The following is a 22,152-nucleotide window of genomic DNA, read 5'->3' as shown; positions in this document are numbered from 1 at the left end:
TCGCTAGAAGGAACTTTAATCACAATAGTTATCTTGACATTTGTATTGCTGCCTGAAGAACAAGTTACTTACCTTCGGTAACGATTTATCTGGTAGAGACATATTCTAGTTGCAGATTCCTTACCTTAGAATTCCCCCCACGCATCAGACTGGATCGGGAGATTTTTCTTCGAGCAGTACCCTTGCGCGCCGTTAGGTGACATCGGTCGACTGTGCATCCCTCGTTGACATTGTGGTCACCATGATGACATCACAGTCAACTATAGGCGCCACACAGGTGTGCCAACGTCAGTTTCTTTTCACAACTTTCCATGCCAGCAGGGCGAGCCATGAGGAACACTGAAATTGCTGCGCAAGAGCTAAGGACCTGAAAGGGGAATCCCTGTCGCTACAAATCAGTTCGCAAGCGGGGAGGATGGGTGGGTCGGTAAGGAATCAGCAACTAGAATATGTCTACCAGATAAATCGTTACGGAAGGTAAGTAACTTGTTCATCTGATAGACTCCTAGTTGCAGATTCCTTACCTTAGAATAGGTACCCAAGCAATACTATCCTCAGTGGTGGGCTGCAAACCAAGATCATACTAAAAAAGTCCTGCAGGGCCGAACGATCAAAGTAGCCGTCTCTGTGGACCTGACCAGGGATGCCCACGTTGCTGCCTGACAGATATCCAGAACAGGAACTCCGCATGCTAATGCTGTGGTGGCAGCAGGTGCCCGAGTGGTGTGAGCACGCAAGCCCTCTGGGTTGCTTCTTTGCCAAAGAGTAGCACATTTTCATGCAGAGCAGCACCCATTGCAAGATGGTACGATTCTCCACCGCCTTCCATTTCTTCGCACCCACATATCCAACAAGGAGTTGATCGTCCATCCGGAAATCTTTAGTACGATTGAGGTAGAACGCCAACTCCCTTTTTGGATCCAGAAGAGGGATCTTCATGAGAGAGATGTGGGGATGTGTAAAAAGTAGGCAAAGTGATGGGTTGGCCCACGTGAAAATGCATAACAACCTTAGGAAGGAAGGAGGCCCTTGTACGCAGCACCACTTTGTCAGGGTGGACAGACAAAAATGGTTGCTTGGAAGAAAGAGCTTCAAGCTCACTTACTCTGTGAGCAGAGGTGATGGCAAAAAGAAAAGTAGTCTAAATTGTTAGGAGCCGCAGGGGACAATTGTGCATCGGCTCAAAAGGGGCCCACATAAGGTAAGTTAGGACCAGGTTCAACTCCTCCTGTAGCCTAATGAATGGGGTCGGAGGAAACAAACGGGTGGGTCCCTTAAGGAACCATCCAACAATAGGAGACTTTAATAAGGAAGGCTGGTCTGGCATCTAAGAAAGGCTGAAATGGCCTGTAAGTAGCCTTTAAGGGTGCCCAAAGCAGAGCCCTGCTGGGACAAAGAAAAAATGAACAAGAGAAATTGGAGAGGGAGGTGCAGAAAGGGGATCAACAGACTTCTTGGTACACCATGGCACAAATTTATGCCAGCAACAGGCGTATACTGTTTTGGTGGAGGGACACCTGGCTGCCAGAATAACATCACAGATTTTGTCCGGAAGGTCGAAAGCTGTCAACTGCCACCTCTCAATATCCACGCAAGAAGGCAAAGACTGGACAGGTTCGGGTGGAGAACCGTCCCCTGCTGCTATGACAGAAGATCCTCCCCAAGGGGCAGTCTGATCAGAGGATCCGTAGCCATGCTCAGTAGCTCTGGATACCATACTCTTTGTGCCCAGTCCAGAGCCACAAGGATTACTTGGGCCTGGTCACTCTTGATCTTCTTCAGAACTCTGGACAGAAGTGGTATTGGCCAGAAGGCGTAAAGGAGGCCTGCATTCCACTTTAGGCGAAAAGAGCCACAGAGCGAATGCCACCTTGGAAACTCCAAAGCGCAAAACAGTTGACATTACATGTTCTCTGCTGAGGCGAACAGATCTAACCAAGGCTTTCCCCACTGCTGAAAGAGGTCTTGCACAACCTCTGGATGGAGATGCCATTTATGATCGACTAAGCATCGACAGCTGAGTGCGTCTGCTCTGGCGTTCGAGAGCCTGCCAGATGTTGAACCACCAGGATTATGCTTTGATGTTCCAGCCACGTCCAGAGGCACAGAGGCTCTTGACAGAGTCCACGACTCCACTTCACCCTGCTTATTGCAGTACCATATGGCAGTAGTGTTGTCCGTGAACACTTGCACCACTTTCCCTTTCAGAGAGGGAAGGAATGCTTTCAATGCAAGCCTGATCGCCCGAGCTCCAAAAGATTTATTTTAGGAAGCAGGCCTGGTGCGTGGTGGACACCTATGGTGTGGACACCTATGGTGTTGGCACCTTATACCAAGTCCTGACAACCCCTATTAGTGAATGCAGGTAGTGTCGAGGAAGCCAAGGCTCTCTAAGGGTAGCTGTGGATGAGCAGCCAAGACTCACCTAGGAGGAGTGTAAAGCACTTGCAATACCATAGGAGGCATGCAGCAAAGTAATACACCTAAAAGGGACCACACGGTGTCACAGTGTTTAAAAAATAAAGGTACTTTATTATATTGACACTAAACTAGACTACTTATAGGCAGACCCCCATCTTGATCCCGATGGTACTACTGGAACGATTGCAGAAGAAACCACGTTCGAAAACAATACCGACAGTATGGCAAAAGTTATTGTTAATATATAGTTTCCGAATCGAAAGTCTCGGAGCGAGAAGGAACACGTTCGAACCCTACGGTGGAAAGAAAACAATCTAACAAAACTGTTGATGCCCATGCGCACTATCACCGAGAGGAGGAGTCATTCGATCCCATGACTCAAAAAAAGACTCCTTCGAAGAGAAACAACTTGTAACACTCCGAGCCCAACACTAGATGGGGGGATACGCACAGCATGTGAATCTCCAGCACTATATATATATATATATATATATATATATATATATATATATAGATATATAGATATACAGTAATAGTTCGGAATTAGCATAAGAAACAAAAAGCTTTGGCAAGAAATTGTAGAAAATAGTTAGGGCCCTAGGGGAGTACAGTTTTAGGGAAAGGACCCTAGTGCTGGGGCCTGGTTAGCAGGATCCCAGCTCACTCTCAGTCAAGTCAGTATCAATATAAGGCAAAAAGTGGGGTGGGTGGGGAGGGGTCTAACTGTAACAAGAGCCAGTTTCCTACAAAGAGGACCTGCAAAAGAAGGGGACAGAGTCAAGTCCAGTCCATGGCAAAATCAAGTTGGAGCAAAATAAGAGTTGCAAGGCTGAAGAGGCCCAGCAAGGTCCAGGGGAGTCCGGGCTGATCCTCAGCAGTCAGAGAATCAGCAGAAGCAGTCGCAGCCCCCACAGGCAACCCACTGGCAGCAGGCACAGTAAGTTGCAGTGAGGCCCAATCAGCACACCTGGAGAGGAGTCCCACGTTGCACGAGGAGAGACTGTCCTTGCAAGGATAAAGTGCTGGATGCCGGGGCTACTTGGAGCCTGAAGATCTCCTGGAGCAGGAGTCAACAAGCCTTGGTTGCTTCAAGAGTCGCAGTGCACAGGGGTACTGTCCTGCAAGGAGAGGCAAGGGCTCACAGTCTCCCAAAATGGACAGAGGGCAGAAAGGACCAGGGGGACCACTCTGGACCACCATCTGTGTTGCAGGATCCACACAGTTCCAGAGGAGAGCAGATCCACGCAGGCGGACATCGTTGCTTTGCGTGCCTGTAGATGCAAGGGAGTGACTCCTTTACTCCAAGAGAGATTCCTTCTTGCTTTATGGTGCAGCTGAAGTCTTGCCATCCATAGAGGATGCACAGCCGTGGAAACGTTGCAGTTGCTGAAAGGAGCCGGGAAACAATGTTGCAAGGTGAGGTCATCTTAGGAGTTGCAGTCTTGTTGGTTCCTGAAGTGTCCAGTTGTGGTTCCGGTGGCCCGGGGCAGAAGAGGTCGATGCAGAGGAGTCCTGGTGTAGCCCTGCATGACCGAATCTGGGAACCTACCTGTAAGGGAGTCTTTAAATAGCCCTAACAGGGGGCTTGGTCACTTTGCATGGTGACCACCTATCAGGAGGGGTCACTGACATCACCTGCCTGACCTGGCCGCTCAGATGCTCCCAGGGGCCTCTGCACATGTTGGTTTCAAGATGGCAGAATCAAGTGGCCACCTGGAGGAGCTCTGGACACCACCCCTGTGGTGGTGGTGATGGACAGGTGAGTGGTCACTCCCCTTTCCTTTGTCCAGTTTCACGCCCGAGCATGGACCGGGGGGTCTCTGGACTGGTGCAAACCGGTTTATGCAAGGAGGGCATCAAATTTGCCCTTCAAAGCAAACCGGTTGCTTGGGGAGACTACCCCTCGCCAGCCTTGTAACACTTGTTTCCAAGGGAGGGGGTGTTGCATCCCTCTCCCACAGGAAATCATTTGCTCTACCTTCCCCTGCCTGAGCTGGTCAAGCAGCAGTTGTGCAGAAACCTGTCTGAGGGGCTGCAGCAGTGCGGGCTGCCAGCAAACCCTGAAAGACTGGTAGGTGCAATACTTGGCGGGGGAGTCCTCTCTCTAAGGAGCATCCAGAGTGCATGGAATCATGCCACCAATACTGTCATTATTATTGGGGTATGACCCCGACATCTTTGATACCAAACATGCCTAGGTTCAGAGTCACCATTATGTAGATGGACCGGAGACCTGTGGCCAGTACACGGGACAAATGGCTTCCCCACACTTATGAAATCCAGTGCATTGGGACTGGAGTTCGTAGGAGCACAACTTCTCGTGCAGGGGTGCCCACACACATGGAAACCTCCACCCTGCCCTTTGGGCTCGGAGGGCCTCCTATAGGGGTGACTTACAGTGACCTGGTGCCGTGACCAGTACTGAAAGGGTGCATTCACCTTTTCACGCAGGCTGCAATGGCAGGCCAGCAGCCATAGTTTGCATGGGCTCCCATGGGTGGCATAATACATGCTTCAGCCCATGGGGGACCCCTGGTGTACCAATGCCCTGGGTACCCAAGTACCATATACAAGGGACTTACCGGGGTACACCAGTATGCCATTTGTGGGGAGTAAAGGGTACCAAAGCAACCAAATTTAAAGGCAAGAGCACAATCACTGGGGTCCTGGTTAGCAGGATCCCAGCAAAGACAGTCTAAACACACTGATATACAGGCAAAAAGTAGGGGTAACCGTGCCAAAAAGAGTAACCTTCATACATTGATGTGGAGTCCGGACTCTGCTGTGGACCAGAGGCCTCCGATCTCCGCCTCTTCCTTGTGGCTGCCCCATCTCAGGAGTGATGCATCTGTCAATAGTTTAAGATCTGGTTGGGGAAGGGAGAGGGATCAGCGTTGACCCAATCGCGATTTGAAAGCCACCACTGCAGGTCTTTCTCAGTTCCCTCCAAGATCTGGACAATGTTGTAGAGATTCCCCTGATGCTGCACCCACTGGAACTTCAATTCCTACTGCAGAGCCCGCTTATGCCAACTGTCACCAGCAGGATGCATGAGGCCATGAGGCCCAGGAGCCTCATAGTCATTCTCACCGAAATCCAGGATAGAGGCTGAAACATTGGAATCATAGCCTGAATATCATGGACTCGCTTTTGGGGAGGATAGGCCCAAAACTGCACTGTGTCAAGAACCGCTCCAATAAATAGGAGCGTCTGAGGAGTAAGGTGTGACTTAGGCATGTTTACAGTGAACCCCAGCGAGTGCAGAAGGTTCACCATAGTCAGAAGGTGGGAGAAGAATTTCTGTTACGTGTTCACCTTCAACAGCCAGTCACCGAGGTAGGGGAAGACCGAAACCCCTAACCTGCACTGATGAGCTGCAACCACCGCCATCACTTTCGTGAACACCCGAGGGGTGCTGGTAAGGCCGAAGGGGAGTAGGTAAATTGAAAGTGCTCGTGACCTACCACGAATTGCAAGTAGCGCCTGTTGGCAGGCAAGACAGGTATATAGAAGCAAACATCCTGCAAGGCCAACGCCACCATCCCGTCTCCTGTGTCAAAGGCAGACAGGACCTTTGCCAGAGTGAGCATTTTGAACTTCTCCTTCTTGGGGAATAGATTGAGGGCCTGAAGGTGTAGGATAGTAAGTAGGCCCTTGTCATATTTGGACACCAGAAAATAGCGGAATAACAACCACAACCTACTTCAGGCGCAGGGACCTTCTCTATGGCTCCCTTGGCCAATAGAGCCGCGAATTCCTCACGGAGAAGTGCCAGATGATCCTCTGTTGAGTGGCCGTAGGCTGGAGGCAGCCCCTTCGGACTGTTCGCAAAACCCACCTGTCCATCATGATGGATACCTAGCGGGGCAGGTGACGGCGGATTCTGCCCCCCAACTGGTCTGAGATGGTGGAATGGACTAGGAGGGCTTGGAGGTTGCTGCAGGGGTGGACTGGGCAGACCTCTGGTGCCCTGACCCCCAAACCCATGGGATTCTGCGTCCCCGGCCACGCAGTGGCTTAGAGTAGCATGCATAGCTCGGTGGCTGGCAGGGAAAGGATGCAACAAGGAGCCCCTTCCGCAACCACGAAAGGGGCGAAAAGCAGACTGTGTTGGGTGAGGGGCAGCCGGTAGGCCAAGGGACTGATCCGTAGCCCAGGACTCCTTGAAATCTTGAACGCCAAGTCCCCTTTGTCTCCGAAGAGATGGGTGCCTTCTAAGGGCATGTCCATGAGAGACTGTTAAATGTCCCTCAAAAAAACAGAAGTCCTCAACCAGGCCTGCCTCCTCAAGGCCACCGTCAACTCAACCGATCTGCCCAGTGAGTTGGTCGTCACAAGCCCACAACGAATCGTGAACTTAGCTGCATCCCTCCCACGGCAATGGCTTGGGAGATGATGGCCCGGGTCTCCTCTGGGACCTGTGGCAATACCTGCGCCACCGTATCCTACAATGGATGGGTGTAGGGGCCCAAAAGGCATGCAATGTTCAGAGACCGCAATGCCACACTGGAGGAAGAAAACATTTTCTTCACAAGTTGATCCAGTCTTTTTGATTTCCTATCCAGGGGAGCGGATGGGAATGCACCAGAGGAAGAAGAATTCTGGATGACAAGGCTCTCAGGCGTGGGGTGTTGGGACAGGAATTTAGGGATCTTTTGGGGTGGCCGCAGGCGATTGTCCTTTTCACAGGAGCTCCTGTGCTGGGTCTGGACCAAATACTGGTGAGGGCTTCATTAAATGGAAGGAGAGGCTCCAAAGTGGAAGCCCCAGGCCAAAGCACCTCTGTCAGGAGGTTAGTCCTGTCTGCCACAGAGGGAAGCTCAAGGCCAAGGACCTCAGCCCCCTACACACCACCATGGAATAACATGCTCCCTCCGCCGTAGCCACGGTACGAGGAGAAAGCATGCCAGCATCAGGGGAAGTATCCAGACCACTAGCCTCACCCAATTCTTGTGCCCAGTCTAAGTCAGGGTTGTCTAGCTGGTATTCTAAAGGGTCCAGCGTCCCTTCCAATCCTTCCTCATTCGTATCCATAATAAAAGGGATCAAAATCCAACCCTCTGGGTCGTCATGGATGAGGATTGGGTCGACGACGATTGTGGGCCCAACCGATGTCAGGAGCGACATCAGGAGTATCGACATCTTAGCTGACACCGGGTATGACCGGTGTCGCCACGGATCCAAGAACGGATCCAGAGGGGCCCTCGGAGGCCGGGGTGGAACCCAAAGGACTTTCATCCAAGCCCCAGGCCCCAGAGTCGCTGTAGGGGATTCGGTGTGCCCAAAGATGAGGCACATAGCCTCATAAAATTCCTAGAGCTGGGCAGGGGTGGCTCCGGCTCCCGGAAACATGGGGCAGCGCGAAGTAGACCCAGAAGTAGACATTGCATCAGCCGAGCATGTGGTGAAGTCAAAGAAGGTTTAGCTTTGTTAGACTTCTTTTTCTTGTGACCCGAATGTCCTGAAGATTTGGAATGGGACCAGGAGGAGTGGTGATGGCTCTGCGAGAGGTCTCAGGACCTTCCTCTTGAGCTTCCTTTCGAGCAAGACCGGGAACGACACAGAGTCGAGCATCGGGCTGCCATGAGCCTTTCGAACTGCTCCCTCAAAGCATTCAGTTTCATGGTCCGGCACTCAGAGCAGGACTTTGGGTCGTGGTTGTGCTCCAGACACCGTAAACGCACCAGGTGCAGGTCTGTCACTGACATAAAGCCGTAAAAGACATCGCAAGGTGTGCAGCCGGTCTTTCGAGACATCCATCGACGCACGAAAGAAGTAAAAAACACAACAAAAAGGTTGAATTCATTAAAAAATTGACCAGGATAGCTCTTCTCTGGATCTGCCTGGGTGGTGCCTATGTACGACCATGACGTCTTAACGGTGACCACGACGAATGCGGAGTGAACCAATGCCCCCTAACGGCGTGCAAGAGTACAGCTTGAAGAAAAATCTCCGGATCCAGTTGGATGCCTGGGGGAAATTCTAAGGTAAGGAATCTGCAACTAGAAGTCCCTATCAGATAGCTGAACACACCAGGAACTCTGCAGCATGTGTTTCTAAGTTGTAAGTTATTAGTAAACACAGCACCCCTTCTGAGGTCCGCACCCAGTGCGGCCACACCAGTCACACTGCCCTAAAGCCGGCCCTGTCCACACTCCAGTACAGTGCACAATACGGAGAATGCACATTGTACGGTGCACACAGTACATTAATTGTGCCATGTCACTGCCAACCCTCAGTTAAATTGTGCATATATTACAAGAAGCACACCCTATCATTCAGTGTCCGCACATCTATACAAATCGTGCAGATCATTGGCCATTACAGCTTGTCAGCAACTGTCTACTGTGCACAAGGTTTGGAGATCATGTCTGTAGGAGGCTGGCTTGGCTTGTAGTGGGTACCAGAGGTACTTACACCTTGTGCCAGGTCCAGTTATCCCTTATTAGTGTAGAAGAGGTGTTTCTAGCAGCTTAGGCTGTTAGAAGGTAGCTATAGCAGAGCAGCTTAGGCTGAACTAGGAGACATGTAAAGCTCCTACTATACCACTGGTGTCATATGCACAATACCATAAGGAAACACAATACACAGATATACTAAAAAATAAAGGTACTTTATTTTTATGACAATATGCCAAAAGTATCTCAGTGAGTACCCTCAGTATGAGGACGACAAATATACACAAGATATATGTACACAATACCAAAAATATGCAGTAATAACAAAAGGAAGTAATGCAAGCAGTGTAAAGTTACAATAGATTGCAATAGGAGCACATAGGTATAGGGGCAACACAAACCATATACTCCAAAAGTGGAATGTGAACCACGAATAGACCCCAAACCTATGTGAGCTTGTAGAGGGTCGCTGGGACTGTAAGAAAGCAGTGAGGGTTAGAAAAATAGCCCACCCCAAGACCCTGTAAGGTAGGTGTAAAGTGCACCTACAACCCCTAGAGAGCACAGAAGTCGTGATAGGGGGATTCTGCAAGGAAAACCAACACCAGCAATGCAACAACAGTGGATTTCCCGACCTGAGTACCTGTAACACAATGGGACCAAGTCCAAGAGTTGCGACAGTGTCGAGAATGGGCAGGAGCCCAGGAAATGCCAGCTGAGGGTGCAAGGAAGCTGCCACCGGGTGGAAGAAGCTTGGTGTTCTGCAAGAACGAAGAGGACTAGGAACTTCCCCTTTGGAGGATGGATGTCCCACGTTGTGAAGAAGCTTGCAGAGGTGTTCCCACGCAGAAAGACCGCAGACAAGCTTTGCTAGCTGCAAGGGTCGCGGTTAGGGTTTTTGGATGCTGCTGTGGCCCAGGAGGGACCAGGATGTCGCCAGTTGGATGAGGAGATAGAGGGGGCGCCCAGCAAGCCCTCACAGAAGCAAGCAGCACCCGCAGAAGTACCGGAACAGGCACTTAGAAGAGGAGTGAACCGGAGTCCACCCGAAGTCAGAAAAGGGAGTCCCACGACGCCGGAGGACAACTCAGAAGGTTGTGCACTGCAGGTTAGAGTGTCGGGGACCCAGGCTTGACTATGCACAAAGGAAATCCCGGAAGAGTGCACAGGAGCCGGAGCAGCTGCAAATCACGCGGTACCCAGCAATGCAGTCTAGCGTGGGGAAGCAAGGACTTACCTCCACCAAACTTGGACTGAAGAGTCACTGGACTGTGGGAGTCACTTGGACAGAGTTGCTGAGTTCCAGGGACCACGCTTGTCATGCTGAGAGGGGACCCAGAGGACCAGTTATGCAGTCTTTTGTGGCCTGCGGTTGCAGGGGGAAGATTCTGTCGACCCACAGGAGATTTCTTCAGAGCTCCTTGTGCAAGAAGGAGGCAGGCTACCCCCAGAGCATGCACCACCAGGAAACAGGCGAGAAAGCCGGCAGGATGAAGCGATACAAGGTTGCAGTAGTCGTCTTTGCTACTTTGTTGCGGTTTTGCAGGCGTCCTGAGCAGTCAGCGGTCGATCCTTTGGCAGAAGGTGAAGAGGGAGATGCAGAGGAACTCTGGTGAGCTCTTGCATTCGGTATCTGAAGAATTCCCCAAAGTAGATACCCTAAATAGCCAGAAAAGGATATTTGGCTACCTAGGAAGGAGGATTGGCTACTAAGAGAGGTAAGAGCCTATCAGAAGGAGTCTCTGACGTCACCTGCTGGCCCTGGCCACTCAGAACAGTCCAGTGTGCCAGCACACCTCTGAATCCAAGATGGCAGAGGTCTGGGGCACGCTGGAGGAGCTCTGGGCACCTCCCCTGGGAGGTGCAGCTCAGGGGAGTGGTCACTCCCCTTTCCTTTGTCCAGTTTTGTGCCAGAGCAGGGCTGGGGATCCCCGAACCGGTGTAGACTGGCTTATGCAGAGATGGGCACCATCTGTGCCCATCAAAGCATTTCCAGAGGCTGGGGGAGGCTACTCTTCCCCAGCCCTGACAACTATTTCCTAAGGGAAAGGGTGTAACACCCTCTCTCACAGGAAGTCCTTTGTTCTGCTTTCCTGGGCCAGGCCTGCCTGGACCCCAGGAGGGCCGAAACCTGTCTGAGGGGTTGGCAGCAGCTGCAGTGGAAACCCCAGAAAGGCAGTTTGGCAGTACCCGGGTTCTGTGCTAGAGACCCGGGGGATCATGGAATTGTCCCCCCAATGCCAGAATGGCATTGGGGGGACAATTCCATGATCTTAGACATATTACATGGCCATGTTCGGAGTTACCATTGTGACGCTGTACATAGGTAGTGACCTATGAACAGTGCACGCGTGTAATGGTGTCCCCGCACTCACAAAGTCTGGGGAATTTGCCCTGAACGATGTGGGGGCACCTTGGCTAGTGCCAGGGTGCCCACACACTAAGTAACTTTGCACCCAACCTTCACCAGGTGAAGGTTAGACATATAGGTGACTTATAAGTTACTTAAGTGCAGTGGTAAATGGCTGTGAAATAACGTGGGTGTTATTTCACTCAGGCTGCACTGGCAGGCCTGTGTAAGAATTGTCAGATCTCCCTATGGGTGGCAAAAGAAATGCTGCAGCCCATAGGGATCTTCTGGAACCCCAATACCCTGGGTACCTCAGTACCATATACTAGGGAATTGTAAGGGTGTTCCAGTATGCCAATGTAAATTGGTGAAATTGGTAAACTAGCCTGTTAGTGACCATTTAGAAAGCAGAGAGAGCATAACCACTGAGGTTCTGGTTAGCAGAGCCTCAGTGAGACAGTTAGTCATCACACAGGGAACACATACAGGGCACATACTTATGAGCAATGGGGCCCTGCCTGGCAGGGTCCCAGTGACACATAGACTAAAACAACATATATACAGTGAAATATGGGGGTAACATGCTCTGGGCAAGATGGTACTTTCCTACAATGTCCTGTTGTGTAAACGGGGCATGGCCCACTGCTGCTTTTCCTCATACCTACAATACTGAGAACACATGCAAAACAGTGTAACGGTACAGGCATTATGGTCTGCTACTTTCTGTAAGTGCAAACATTTCTGGGTTATTGTGCCATCTTTCTTGCGCTTTCCACAGGTACTGTGTATCCACAACTCTGCTCCCCTGGGAGGGTGGAGGAGTGACAGCTCCCTATAATGGCATGCCCCACTCACTCACTCAGTCAGAGATTTCTAGCTCATATGATCAGTTGGCATCCTCTTTTTCTTCCACAGTAAGGATGGCAGCACCTCGGAGAGGCCGGTGATGATCCACCGGGCGATACTTGGTTCCGTGGAGAGAATGGTCGCCATTTTAGCTGAAAACTATGGTGGAAAGTGGTAAGTGTTGCCTTGAATAAACTGTTCCAGCTGTTGACAGCTAATGTGTGTAGAAATTGTCTCTTTCTTGTACTCCGTGCTTTTTAGGTCTCACCTGCAGATAATTTTAGCACTCTTTAGTCAAAAGAAAATCTTGACAAGAAATCCATGCAATGGGATGAACCAAAGCCCACTGTAAGGTTTGGTACCATTGCATGTCATTGGGTGGCTTTCTCGTCACTCATACTTGCTTTCTTCTGATTGAATGAATTTCACTTCTTCTTGCTTTTGTCCATCACCTGAAACATACTTTCATTACCATACTTTTAAATGGAGGACATTTCTTCAGCGACTTATATTCAGATAACTATTTTTTCCTTTTGTTGTTAGCCCCACATGGGAGTGGAAATGCTTTCTTGCTCTTCCCCCTTCTCACTTGTGTTGTGCTTTCTTCACATCACCGTGTTCTCCCACACCCCCAGCTTGTCCACTGGTTCTAAGTTATGCAGATTTTTTTTTTTAATAACCCCCACCAATCCTTTGCTCCCCTCCTCTCAGGTTCACAACTGTTGCTAGTCAGTGACATTTACTCATTCTTCAAGGTTATGCTGTATTTTAGTGGTAACGCTCATTTCTGGGGTCTGGAGTTTGGAATGGGGAGGCAATACTGCACCCAGCATCAGGATTTCCCCTGTGTGGTATTAACACCCCACTTACTGGCTGGAAAGGGAGGAGCCCCAATGTGCTGAAGCTTGGGAGCAGGGACGTGGGAGTAGCTCAGGTACCCTCCCTTAAAAGGGCAATGCCTGAATGATATCTTGCGATTCAAGGAGGTGTAGGGGGAGGTTGTTCCAGCTCTTCACTGCAGATCGTCCTCCGGCTGTGGTTTTGCGGATGTGAGGGATGGTGGCCAGGGCCATCTGGACAGAGCAGAGGGCTGTGGTGGGGGTGTGGAATGAGACGCGGTGGTTCAGGAAGGCTGGTCCTGCGTTGTGTATGGCCTGGTACGTGTGGGTGAGAAGCTTGAAGGTGATTCGCTTCTCGACCGGTAGCCAGTGGAGGTCCTAAGGTGTTGGGAGATGTGTTCTCGGCAAAAGAGGTCCAGAATGAGTCTGGTGGCGGTCTTCTGGATGAGTTGAAGTTTTTTTTATGTTCATATTTGAGGCGTTGCCGAAGTCGAGCTTGCTCGTGACTAAGGCGTGGGTGACTGTCCTGCGACAGTTTGCTGGTATCCATCTAAAGATCTTCTGGAGTTTGCGGAGTGTGTGCCAGCAGAAGGAGGTGACAGAGTTTACCTGGCGGATCATGGATAGGGAGGAGTCGAGGATGATTCCTAAGTTGCGGGTGTGCTCAGTCAGCATACGGGGGCGCTGAGGGATGTGGGCCACCATGAGTCATCCCAAGCTGAGGTGGCATTTCCGAAGATGATGAGCTCCATCTTGTCAGAGTTGAGCTTGAGTCAGCTTTTTCTCATCGAGGTGGCGACAGCTTCCATTCCTGCGTGAAAGTTCCTTTTGGCCGTGTCCAGGTCTTCAGTGAGAGAAATTATGAGTTGTGTGTCATCGGCATATGGCACGATGTTCAAACCGTGGCTTCTGACAATGGCAGCAAGAGGGGCCATGTATACGTTGAACAGTGTGGGACTCAATGAGGATCCTTGGGGGACTCCATAGGTGACTCCTGTGGGTCTGGAGGTGTAGGACAGGAGTCCGACCCTCAGCGTCCTCCCGGACAAGAAGGAGTGGTCCCATTCCAGGGCTCTTCCAGGTGCGCAAAGTGCTGTGGGAGACCGCGTCGAAAGCTGCTGAGAGGTCAAGGAGTATGAGTGCTGCGGTGTTGCCACGGTCTAGGAGTAATAGGATGTTGTCGATGCCTACCAAGAGTGCTATCTCCGTGCTGTGATTGCTGCGGAAGCCGGACTGGGAGCTGTCCAGGTAGTTGTTGGCCTCGAGGAAATTCTGTAGTTGTGTGTTGATTGGTTTATCTAGTACTTTGGCAGGGTAGGGTAGCAGCAAGATGGGCTGGAAATTCTTTAGTTCTGATGGGTCGGCCAAAGTTTTGTTCAAGAGAGGGCATATTTTGGTGTGCTGATGGAGCAGTTGATTGGGTTACAAAGCTCGGGGTGATGGTTGCGCTGGCTCTGATGTATATGTGGTGCGGGCAGGGGGTTGAGGGGGCTCGGGAGTGGGTGATGTTCATGATGTTGACTGTTTCCTCTGTGGTGAGCGTGGCCGGGTTCTAGGGGTGGGTTGGTCCCAGGTTCTGGTTCCAGGTGACAGAAAGCTTTCGTAGATGTCCTTGATCTTGTGGTGGAAAAAGGAGGTGAGTTTGTCGCAGAGGTCCTGTGACCGGAGGATGCTGGTGTCTTCAGAGGGGGAATCTGTGAACTCGATGACTGAGAAGAGTCTCTTCAAGTTGTGTGCAGAGGAATTGATGTGCTCCCGGAGTCAGTCCTTCTTTGCGTTTTGGATTTTTCGTCGGTGGGCGGTTGTTGTGGCTCTGAATGAGGCGAGGTCTTCGCTGGATTGGCTGTTTCTCCATTTTTTTCTCTAAATGTCTGCGGGTACACTTTGATTCTTGGAGTTCGGTGGTGAACCAGCTGGCCTTCTTAGGTACGTATTTGGCCGATGTCAGCCAGAGAGGGGCTATAGTATTGGGGCATTCGGTGATCCATGCGTTGAGGTTGCGCACTGCTGTGTTTGTGTCATCAGATTGGGGAGGGAGGGATCTGGCGAGCGATGAGGTTAGTTGCTCGTTGGTAATTTTGTTCCATTTCCTGTGGGGGGGTCCTGGAGGTGCTGGTGCGGCTTATGGGTGCGGTGATTGTGAAGTGTATGCAGCGGTGGTCTGTCCAGTCTGGGGTGGAGATGGACTTGATGGTGATCCGGTTGCTTGAGGTGAAGATGGGATCCAGTGTGTGTCTTGCGATGTATGTGGGTGCGGAGACCAGCTGTCTGAGGCCAAGGATGGAGAGGTTGTCGAGTAGAGCGGTGGTGTTTGGGTCGATGCGGTCCATGAGGTGGAAGTTCAGGTCGCCGAGGAGGAGGTAGTCGATTGACGCCAGGGCCTGGGGGGTAGTGATGTCCAAGACGTTGTTTATGAAAGCTGGGCAGGGGCTGGGTGGCCTGTACACCAGGGTGCCACGGATGGAGGAGTTGTGGTTGGAGTGGACCAGGAAGTGAAGGTGTTCCTTGGTGGTGCAGTGATCTTCGTGGAGGGCCTTGACACGTAGTGAGGACTTGTGTACGATGGCAAGTCCTCCACCTGGGTGGGAGGGCCGGTCCCTCCTTAGGATGCTGTAATGGTGATGTCTGGACCAGAGGTGGAGTTGGTTCAGATCTCTGTGAGGAAGGCGATGTCCAGACGGGTGGTGTCGATCAGGTCCCAGAGTTCGGTGGCGTATTTGTGGAGGGAGCAGATGTTCAGGAGCAGGCAGTTGATGGAGTTATGGAGGTTGTTGATATCTTTGTGTGCGGAAAGTACCTTTGGTCTGTTGGAGTTGGCACTGAAGTTGCAGTTCCTGCAAGTAAAAGGTCTGTGAGTGTCTTTGGGGGAGATGGTGCAGCAGTTGTTGAGACGTCTGGTGTTGAGGCGGAGGACGGTCTCGGAGTCGTAACAGAGGCAGTCCAGGGGGTGGTTTAACAGAGATCCAGGGGTCCTGGTGCTGGGCGTGGTCCAGGCGCAGTCGAGGCACGGACAGGCGCAGAAGGGCTTGCCTTTGGCACCATTCAAAGCACGAAATCACTGTACATTGCATGGGGCTTAACAGTCAATCTACAAGATCGTGTACATCAACTGGGGATTGCACAAATTTCCTACACTGTATTATTTTATGCACAAGGACTTTAAACTATTTGCCCAGAATCGCACAGTATTGAGCCAAGATCTGGATTCGACCCAGGTCAACCAGGTTTCAAATTATGCAGCCTTAGTCACATCTCCTACCACGTATCTAGTGCCATGAGGGAAGAGTTTATACGCACTCTGCCCTGCCTTTTTTTTTTTTTTTAACTCTGTGCATTTTATTTTCCGTACTATAGTGGGTAAAGCGAGTGGGATCCGTTTATCCTCTGAAGTGTGAACACACATACTTGCAAACTTGTTTTAAAATATTTTCATCTCAGCATCAAGGGAAGGACAGAGTTTTGGGAGTTCAAATTCCACTGGGAAAATAATGTTTTTTGTAGCTTTAGAGACTCCAAGGGAAGCATCAGAATGTAGCCATAGCCTGAAGGTCTTTTTACGTCAGTTCTGCATGGCTTGATGAATGCTAAATGCGCGAAAGCAATTGTGTTTTTTTTCTTTGTCAACTATTGTTGCTGGGATAACGTAATGAAAGTAGAATGCACAACATCCAGTATTTATAACAGTAGATCCCTCTGTAGTGTATCCTCTGAAAGGTCAGATATTGTACGTCAGACAGTGCCTGGGCCTTCATCATATACATTTAAGTGTGATCTCTTATTCTGTGCCTGGATGCCTAGTTTGTTCTCTCTTCTGGGCATGTATCCGCGACAGTATGGGGTGATGGTCTCACGTCTTGTGCCTGCGGGTAGCACTGAAACGACAATTCAGCCCACAGGCTCTGAGATGCTCCCTTTATTTCCAGGCCGCTCTGGCTGTCTCCCTTCCAGGTGATGGTGATCCCGGTTGGGCCCAGCGTTGAGGACTACGCGAAAGAGGTAAGAGCGGCCTTTCTTTCTCGCCTCCAAAGTATCAGTATTGGAGGGTCTGTGCAACTTTTAAGCTGCATTCCGTGTCCAGGAGTGGGCTTGGAATTTTTTCATTTACTTTCCAAACACATATGTATTTGTGCATTGGTTAAAAAAAAGTGCCGATGTGTCCTTCATGCAGCATCTCTGTCTCTCTGCATACACAGTGGGGCAGGTCCTCTCCCGGCCCTCGCCAGCTCTAACTGCTGTTATTCTGCATTTCCCAGGTGCACAGGGGCGTGCGAGAGGGCGGATTCGCAGTGGATATTGATACAGACTCCGGGACAACCCTGAACCGCAAAATCCGCAAAGCGCAGCTGGCTCAGTACAACTTTGTGCTAGGTAGGCTCCATAAAACGGGCACTTCCTCGAAATACCGCTGTTCACTCCTCCTACCCTCGGGATCCCTTCTTTTGCTCTGCGTTCCCCGTGCTGTGTGTGCATTGTTAGTTCCCTGTAAGTGCTTGTGTTCATAAATTACCGACTGTTAGTAATGCTTTTGATTATAAAAAAATGCAGCATTGGAAGGTATTTACAATGCGTCCGCCACCCACCACCCGCCACAACATTGTCTGATTCTGGGAAGAGCCGTGGAAACCTGACAGGTAACGATAAGGCTGTGTTTGTCTAATTCTCTCTGCCCGAGGCTACGCGCGCTCTTGTTGCGGGGGCCGATTCCCAGGCACCTCCCTTGTGTGTTTATCGTGGCGATGGAAGAGCAGCGAGCTCTGCCTGCAGAGCCGCCAGCACAGGCGTGGCAAGGGAGGAGGGGGGGCTGTGCACAGGCAACCAGGCACATGCACAGCGGCAGAGAAGCAGAGCTAAAGCACAGGCAACCAGGCACGTGCACAGTGGCAGAGAGCACAGGCAACCAGGCTCACGCACAGTGGCAGAGGAGCAGAGTTAAAGCACAGGCAACCAGGCACATGCACAGTGGCAGAGAAGCAGAGCTAAAGCACAGGCAACCAGGCACATGCACAGTGGCAGAGAGCACAGGCAACCAGGCACATGCACAGTGGCAGAGAAGCAGAGCTAAAGCACAGGCAACCAGGCACATGCACAGTGGCAAAGGGACTGAACTAAAGCAGTAGTTCCCAACCTTTGGATTTCTGTGGACCCCACTTTATTATTACTGGAACCCGGGGACCCCCACTGACCCATTATTGGAATCCGGGGACCCCCACCAAGTCATTAATGAAAACTAGGGACCTAATCTATTAATATTATTCCTGAACCACAGGTTGGGAACCACAGAACTAAAGCACAGGCAACCAAGCTCATGAACAGTGGCAGAGAAGCAGAGCTAAAGCACAGGCAACCAAACACATGAACAGTGGCAGAGGAGCAGAGCTAAAGCACAGGCAACCAAGCACATGAACAGTGGCAGAGGAGCAGAGCTAAAGCACAGGCAACCAAGCACATGAACAGTAGCAGAGAAGCAGAGCTAAAGCACAGGCAACCAAGCACAGATGCAGCAGAAGAGGGGCAGAACGAAAGCATAAGTAACAAGCACACACATAGCGGCTGAGAAGAGCTGAAGCATTGGCAACCAAGCACATGCATAGCAGCAGAGGAGCAGAGCTAAAGCATTGGCAATCAAGCACATGCATAGCAGCAGAGGAGCAGAGCTAAAGCATTGGCAATCAAGCACATACAGTTTGGCAGATGAGAAAACTAAAGCATAGGCAACTAGGCATATGAACAGTGGCAGAGGACCAGAGCTAAAGCATAGGCAACCAAGCACGGGAAAGAAGCAGAAATTAAGTAGTCATCCAAGCACAGGCGCAGCAGAAAAGGAGCGGAGAAAAAGCATAGGCAACTTAGCATATACCCAACAGTAAAGGACCAGAACTGAAGCATAGGCAATCAAGCACATGCAATGCGGTCGAGGAGCTGAACTAAAGCATAGGCATCCAAGCGCATGCATAGTGCAGAGGAGCACAACTACAGCCTACAGAACCAGGGACATGCAGAGTTGCAGAGGAGTAGAGCTATGAATACGCAGATGTAGCTCTGAGCACAGGAGAAGCTCATACTCCTGGTTTCTGAGAATGCAGTGGAGAAGCAGTACAGCACTCCACACATCCAGCACAAACAGACAGCTTCTAATGGGCTAATAAGTCATGCAAAATCGCCCAGCCGTCACCTTAGACACACATACATCTGCCTGGTAGCGGGCATGTGTACCATGCGAAATGAGATGAATATTCACCTGCAGTACTCTGAAGTTGGCAGCTTTGAGCCTCATTAGCATTATAAGAAAGTTCATAAGAAATAGGAAACACGTTATTTACAGACTGACAACACACATTCATTAGATGAATCATAATGACTCTCCAATCTGAAAGTAACCTCCAGATTAGTGGACGCGTCACAACCACATACCAGTGGCAGATTGTTTGCTATACAAATGCCAGAACAATAAAGTAGATTATATGTGCTGAAACACATACACTCCCAATCTGAGCATTTGAAGGCCACTGGAGAAACTATACTGTCAGAGATGCTAAGAACAGTTACCCTTAAGTACAGGCAGTTATAGAGGTGTTTACGCTGATCCCTCAGTCCATATGGGTTTGCTGCATAGCAGTACTCTTCCCTAAGCACTCTTACAGCAGTAGTCCTCTAAACAGAGACCTGGATATATTCGCATGGGAGACATAGGCCCCCATTAAGAACATGGCGGTCTGGACACCCACGCCGGCGGTCATTACCACCAGCGGCATAGTGGTCCAGATCGCTATATTCTGAACGTGGTGGAAACGCCGCCACCGTAAGGCTCCCGGCACCAAGCAGCACTGCCTTCCGGATAATGAGTCGCATTCCGCCAGCCTTTCCCTGGCAGTGTAAACCGTCAGGGAAAGGCTGGCAGAATGAGTGACACTGCCCATGCACTTGACCGGCGTCAATGTTCAGGCCCCGTTTCCAGCTGGGCCGGCGGGCAGAAACACTGTTTCCACCCGCCAGCCCAGCAGGAAGATTATTATGTGGCTGGCGGGGGTTCTTCGCACTGGCGATCTTCTGTTGACCATCAGCGCAGATCTCGAAGGCCTTAATCGCACAGACACACATTCCTGAAACTTCAAAGAGCTAGTAGTCACCTGTGCATTCCACAGAAGACTGGCCTGCCTGGATCACTAAAACTTCATTTACAGCAAGAAGAGCAACATGGTGTGCTCCACTCTAGAAGAGATAGATCCTCATCTAAGAGCAAAGGAATGATGGCAGGCGAACCTCGCTCTGCAAGCATCACATATATGATAGTAGCAGAGCAATACTGTGCACAACCCAGAGCACAGGCATAGCAGCACGGAAATCTAGACTCTTCGCCTGCTCACACATGCATGACTGGGCTTAGTTCCAGAAGCATGGCCTACTTTCGTGATTGTTTATCAACAGTGTATCCCATGAACTAAGACATGGCCAGATCACAGTAACACCAGCATGAGAGCAGTATTCTGCCCACAGCCTCCAGCATGGGAATTGCAGCTGCCTGACCCTAGGAACACATCAGGAGAGCAACACTTGGAGCTAACCTCAGACAAAGGAGCTGTGGAGCAATCATCTGTCTAGTCGCCTGCGCTGTGGCACGCCCATACATTCTGGCATATTTACAGCTGAAATGGAGCAGTTCTTGGCCTAGACAGCCTTACACAAGAGCAGTCAGACAATCGAGTATAGGCCCACAGAAGTCCCTGAACATAACTACAGTAGCAGTGAAGGAACTGTCTGTTTAGACTATACGCTGCTGCACATCATAATTTTTGTAATAAAAAAAAAACAAGCATTTGCAATTAGATGGGTCTCACGGTTGCTCGAGTAAGAGCTATTAGCATTGTAAATTCCTAACTAGACTTTTCTTGCCACATAATTGAAAATAAAAAGTTAAACAGTCAATTCAAAGCGCCACGGCCACCATAAGCGTTCACACGAAGGAGAGACACAAATGGAAAAAGAAGTTCGCTCACAGTCAAACGTTTGGGCAACGTGCAATTATCCATGTAACAAGGAAGATGGCCAAGGCGGTAACAAAACTGCCCAAAGGAGGTACACATGTAAAACATATATCAATGGTCCAATCAGAAGTCTTTGTCAAGTAGCAGTAGAAGACACACAATGCTCAATGCTCTATTCCCATAAGCGAATAAATAATTTGGAATCTGCAAATCTACTATTTGGAGAATAGGAACACAATTGTTGATGTGGCCTGTTCACTAATGGGCTGCATTGCAAGCTGTACACTTGAGTAACACAACTTTTTTATTTAAAAAAAGGCTTCTGTATTTTAGGATATTGGGTGGTGAGCAAACGTTGTCCTGTCATCCATTGTCTGCTCTCCTGTGGCAACAGATCTGATTCCTAAAGCAGAAGCTGTGATTCACACAGACATCTTCCTTTCCTCCACTCTGGAGCACCGCCCGACCCATACCCCCCACCACCTTTTCAACCTAGGAAGCAACAAGATCATCCACCAGATCACCCCCATCCTCAACGCATTCATTGCCACAGCCATTTTTTCAGACGCATGGAAACGTGCAGAGGTCAGATCTCTCCTCCAGAAACTCTTAGCAGACCCCAACGATATCCCGAAGCACTGCCCTATCTCACAGCTCCTATTCCCCACCAAAGTCCTAGACCAGGCCATCGACCACAGCACCAAGACTGCCCACATCGTTGCCACAGATAACATCAGACAGAGAAGAATCGGCTGCCCTGATCCTCCTTGCCCTCTCTGCTGCCTTCGACACCGTTTCCCACAGCACGCTCACCAAGCGACACCAGATCGGAATCAGAGAAGATCCACTCAGATGGACCGCATCATTCCTCACAGAATGCACGCAGAGAACCTGTCTCCCCTCATTCACCTCTCAACCCAACGGCACCACCTGCAGCATTTCACAAGGCTCATCCCTTAGCCCCACTCTCTTCAACATCTACACGACTCCCCTACCAGACATCGTCAGAATCCACAGCAATATCATATCCTACGACCAGGACACCCAGCTCATTGTCTCGCTCTCAGCAGACCCCAGGACAACAAAGACCAACTTCCACAACTGCATGAAGAACGTCACAGCCTAGATGAAGGACAACTATCTTAAGCTCAACACAGACAAAACTGAGGTGCTGGTTCCATACCTCCCTTTGGAACGGCACCTGGTGTCCTGCCAAACTCGAACCCACCCCCACACCAAAAGACCACACTCGGAATCTCAGCATTATGCTGAACAGCTAACTCACCATGAAGTGACATATCAACACAGTCTCCTCG

At 50.4% G+C, this 22,152-nt stretch overlaps 1 protein-coding gene across 1 annotated transcript in view; it reads left to right on the top strand.

The window, feature by feature from the left end:
* The window catches only part of LOC138267178 (threonine--tRNA ligase 1, cytoplasmic-like), a 239,383-nt gene that overhangs the window by 208,769 nt on the left and 8,462 nt on the right, over positions 1-22,152 (top strand). The window contains exons 16-18 of the mRNA XM_069216029.1: positions 12,085-12,189; positions 16,778-16,850; positions 17,108-17,222. Coding sequence (XP_069072130.1) covers positions 12,085-12,189; positions 16,778-16,850; positions 17,108-17,222 — 293 coding nt within the window. The remainder of the gene's footprint in view (positions 1-12,084; positions 12,190-16,777; positions 16,851-17,107; positions 17,223-22,152) is intronic.

The sequence above is a fragment of the Pleurodeles waltl genome, chromosome 12 (genome assembly GCF_031143425.1).
Source record: "Pleurodeles waltl isolate 20211129_DDA chromosome 12, aPleWal1.hap1.20221129, whole genome shotgun sequence".
Taxonomy (NCBI): Eukaryota; Metazoa; Chordata; class Amphibia; order Caudata; family Salamandridae; genus Pleurodeles; species Pleurodeles waltl.
The sequence above is the reverse complement of the archived record's forward strand: the minus strand, read 5'-3'. Positions and strand labels throughout refer to the sequence as shown.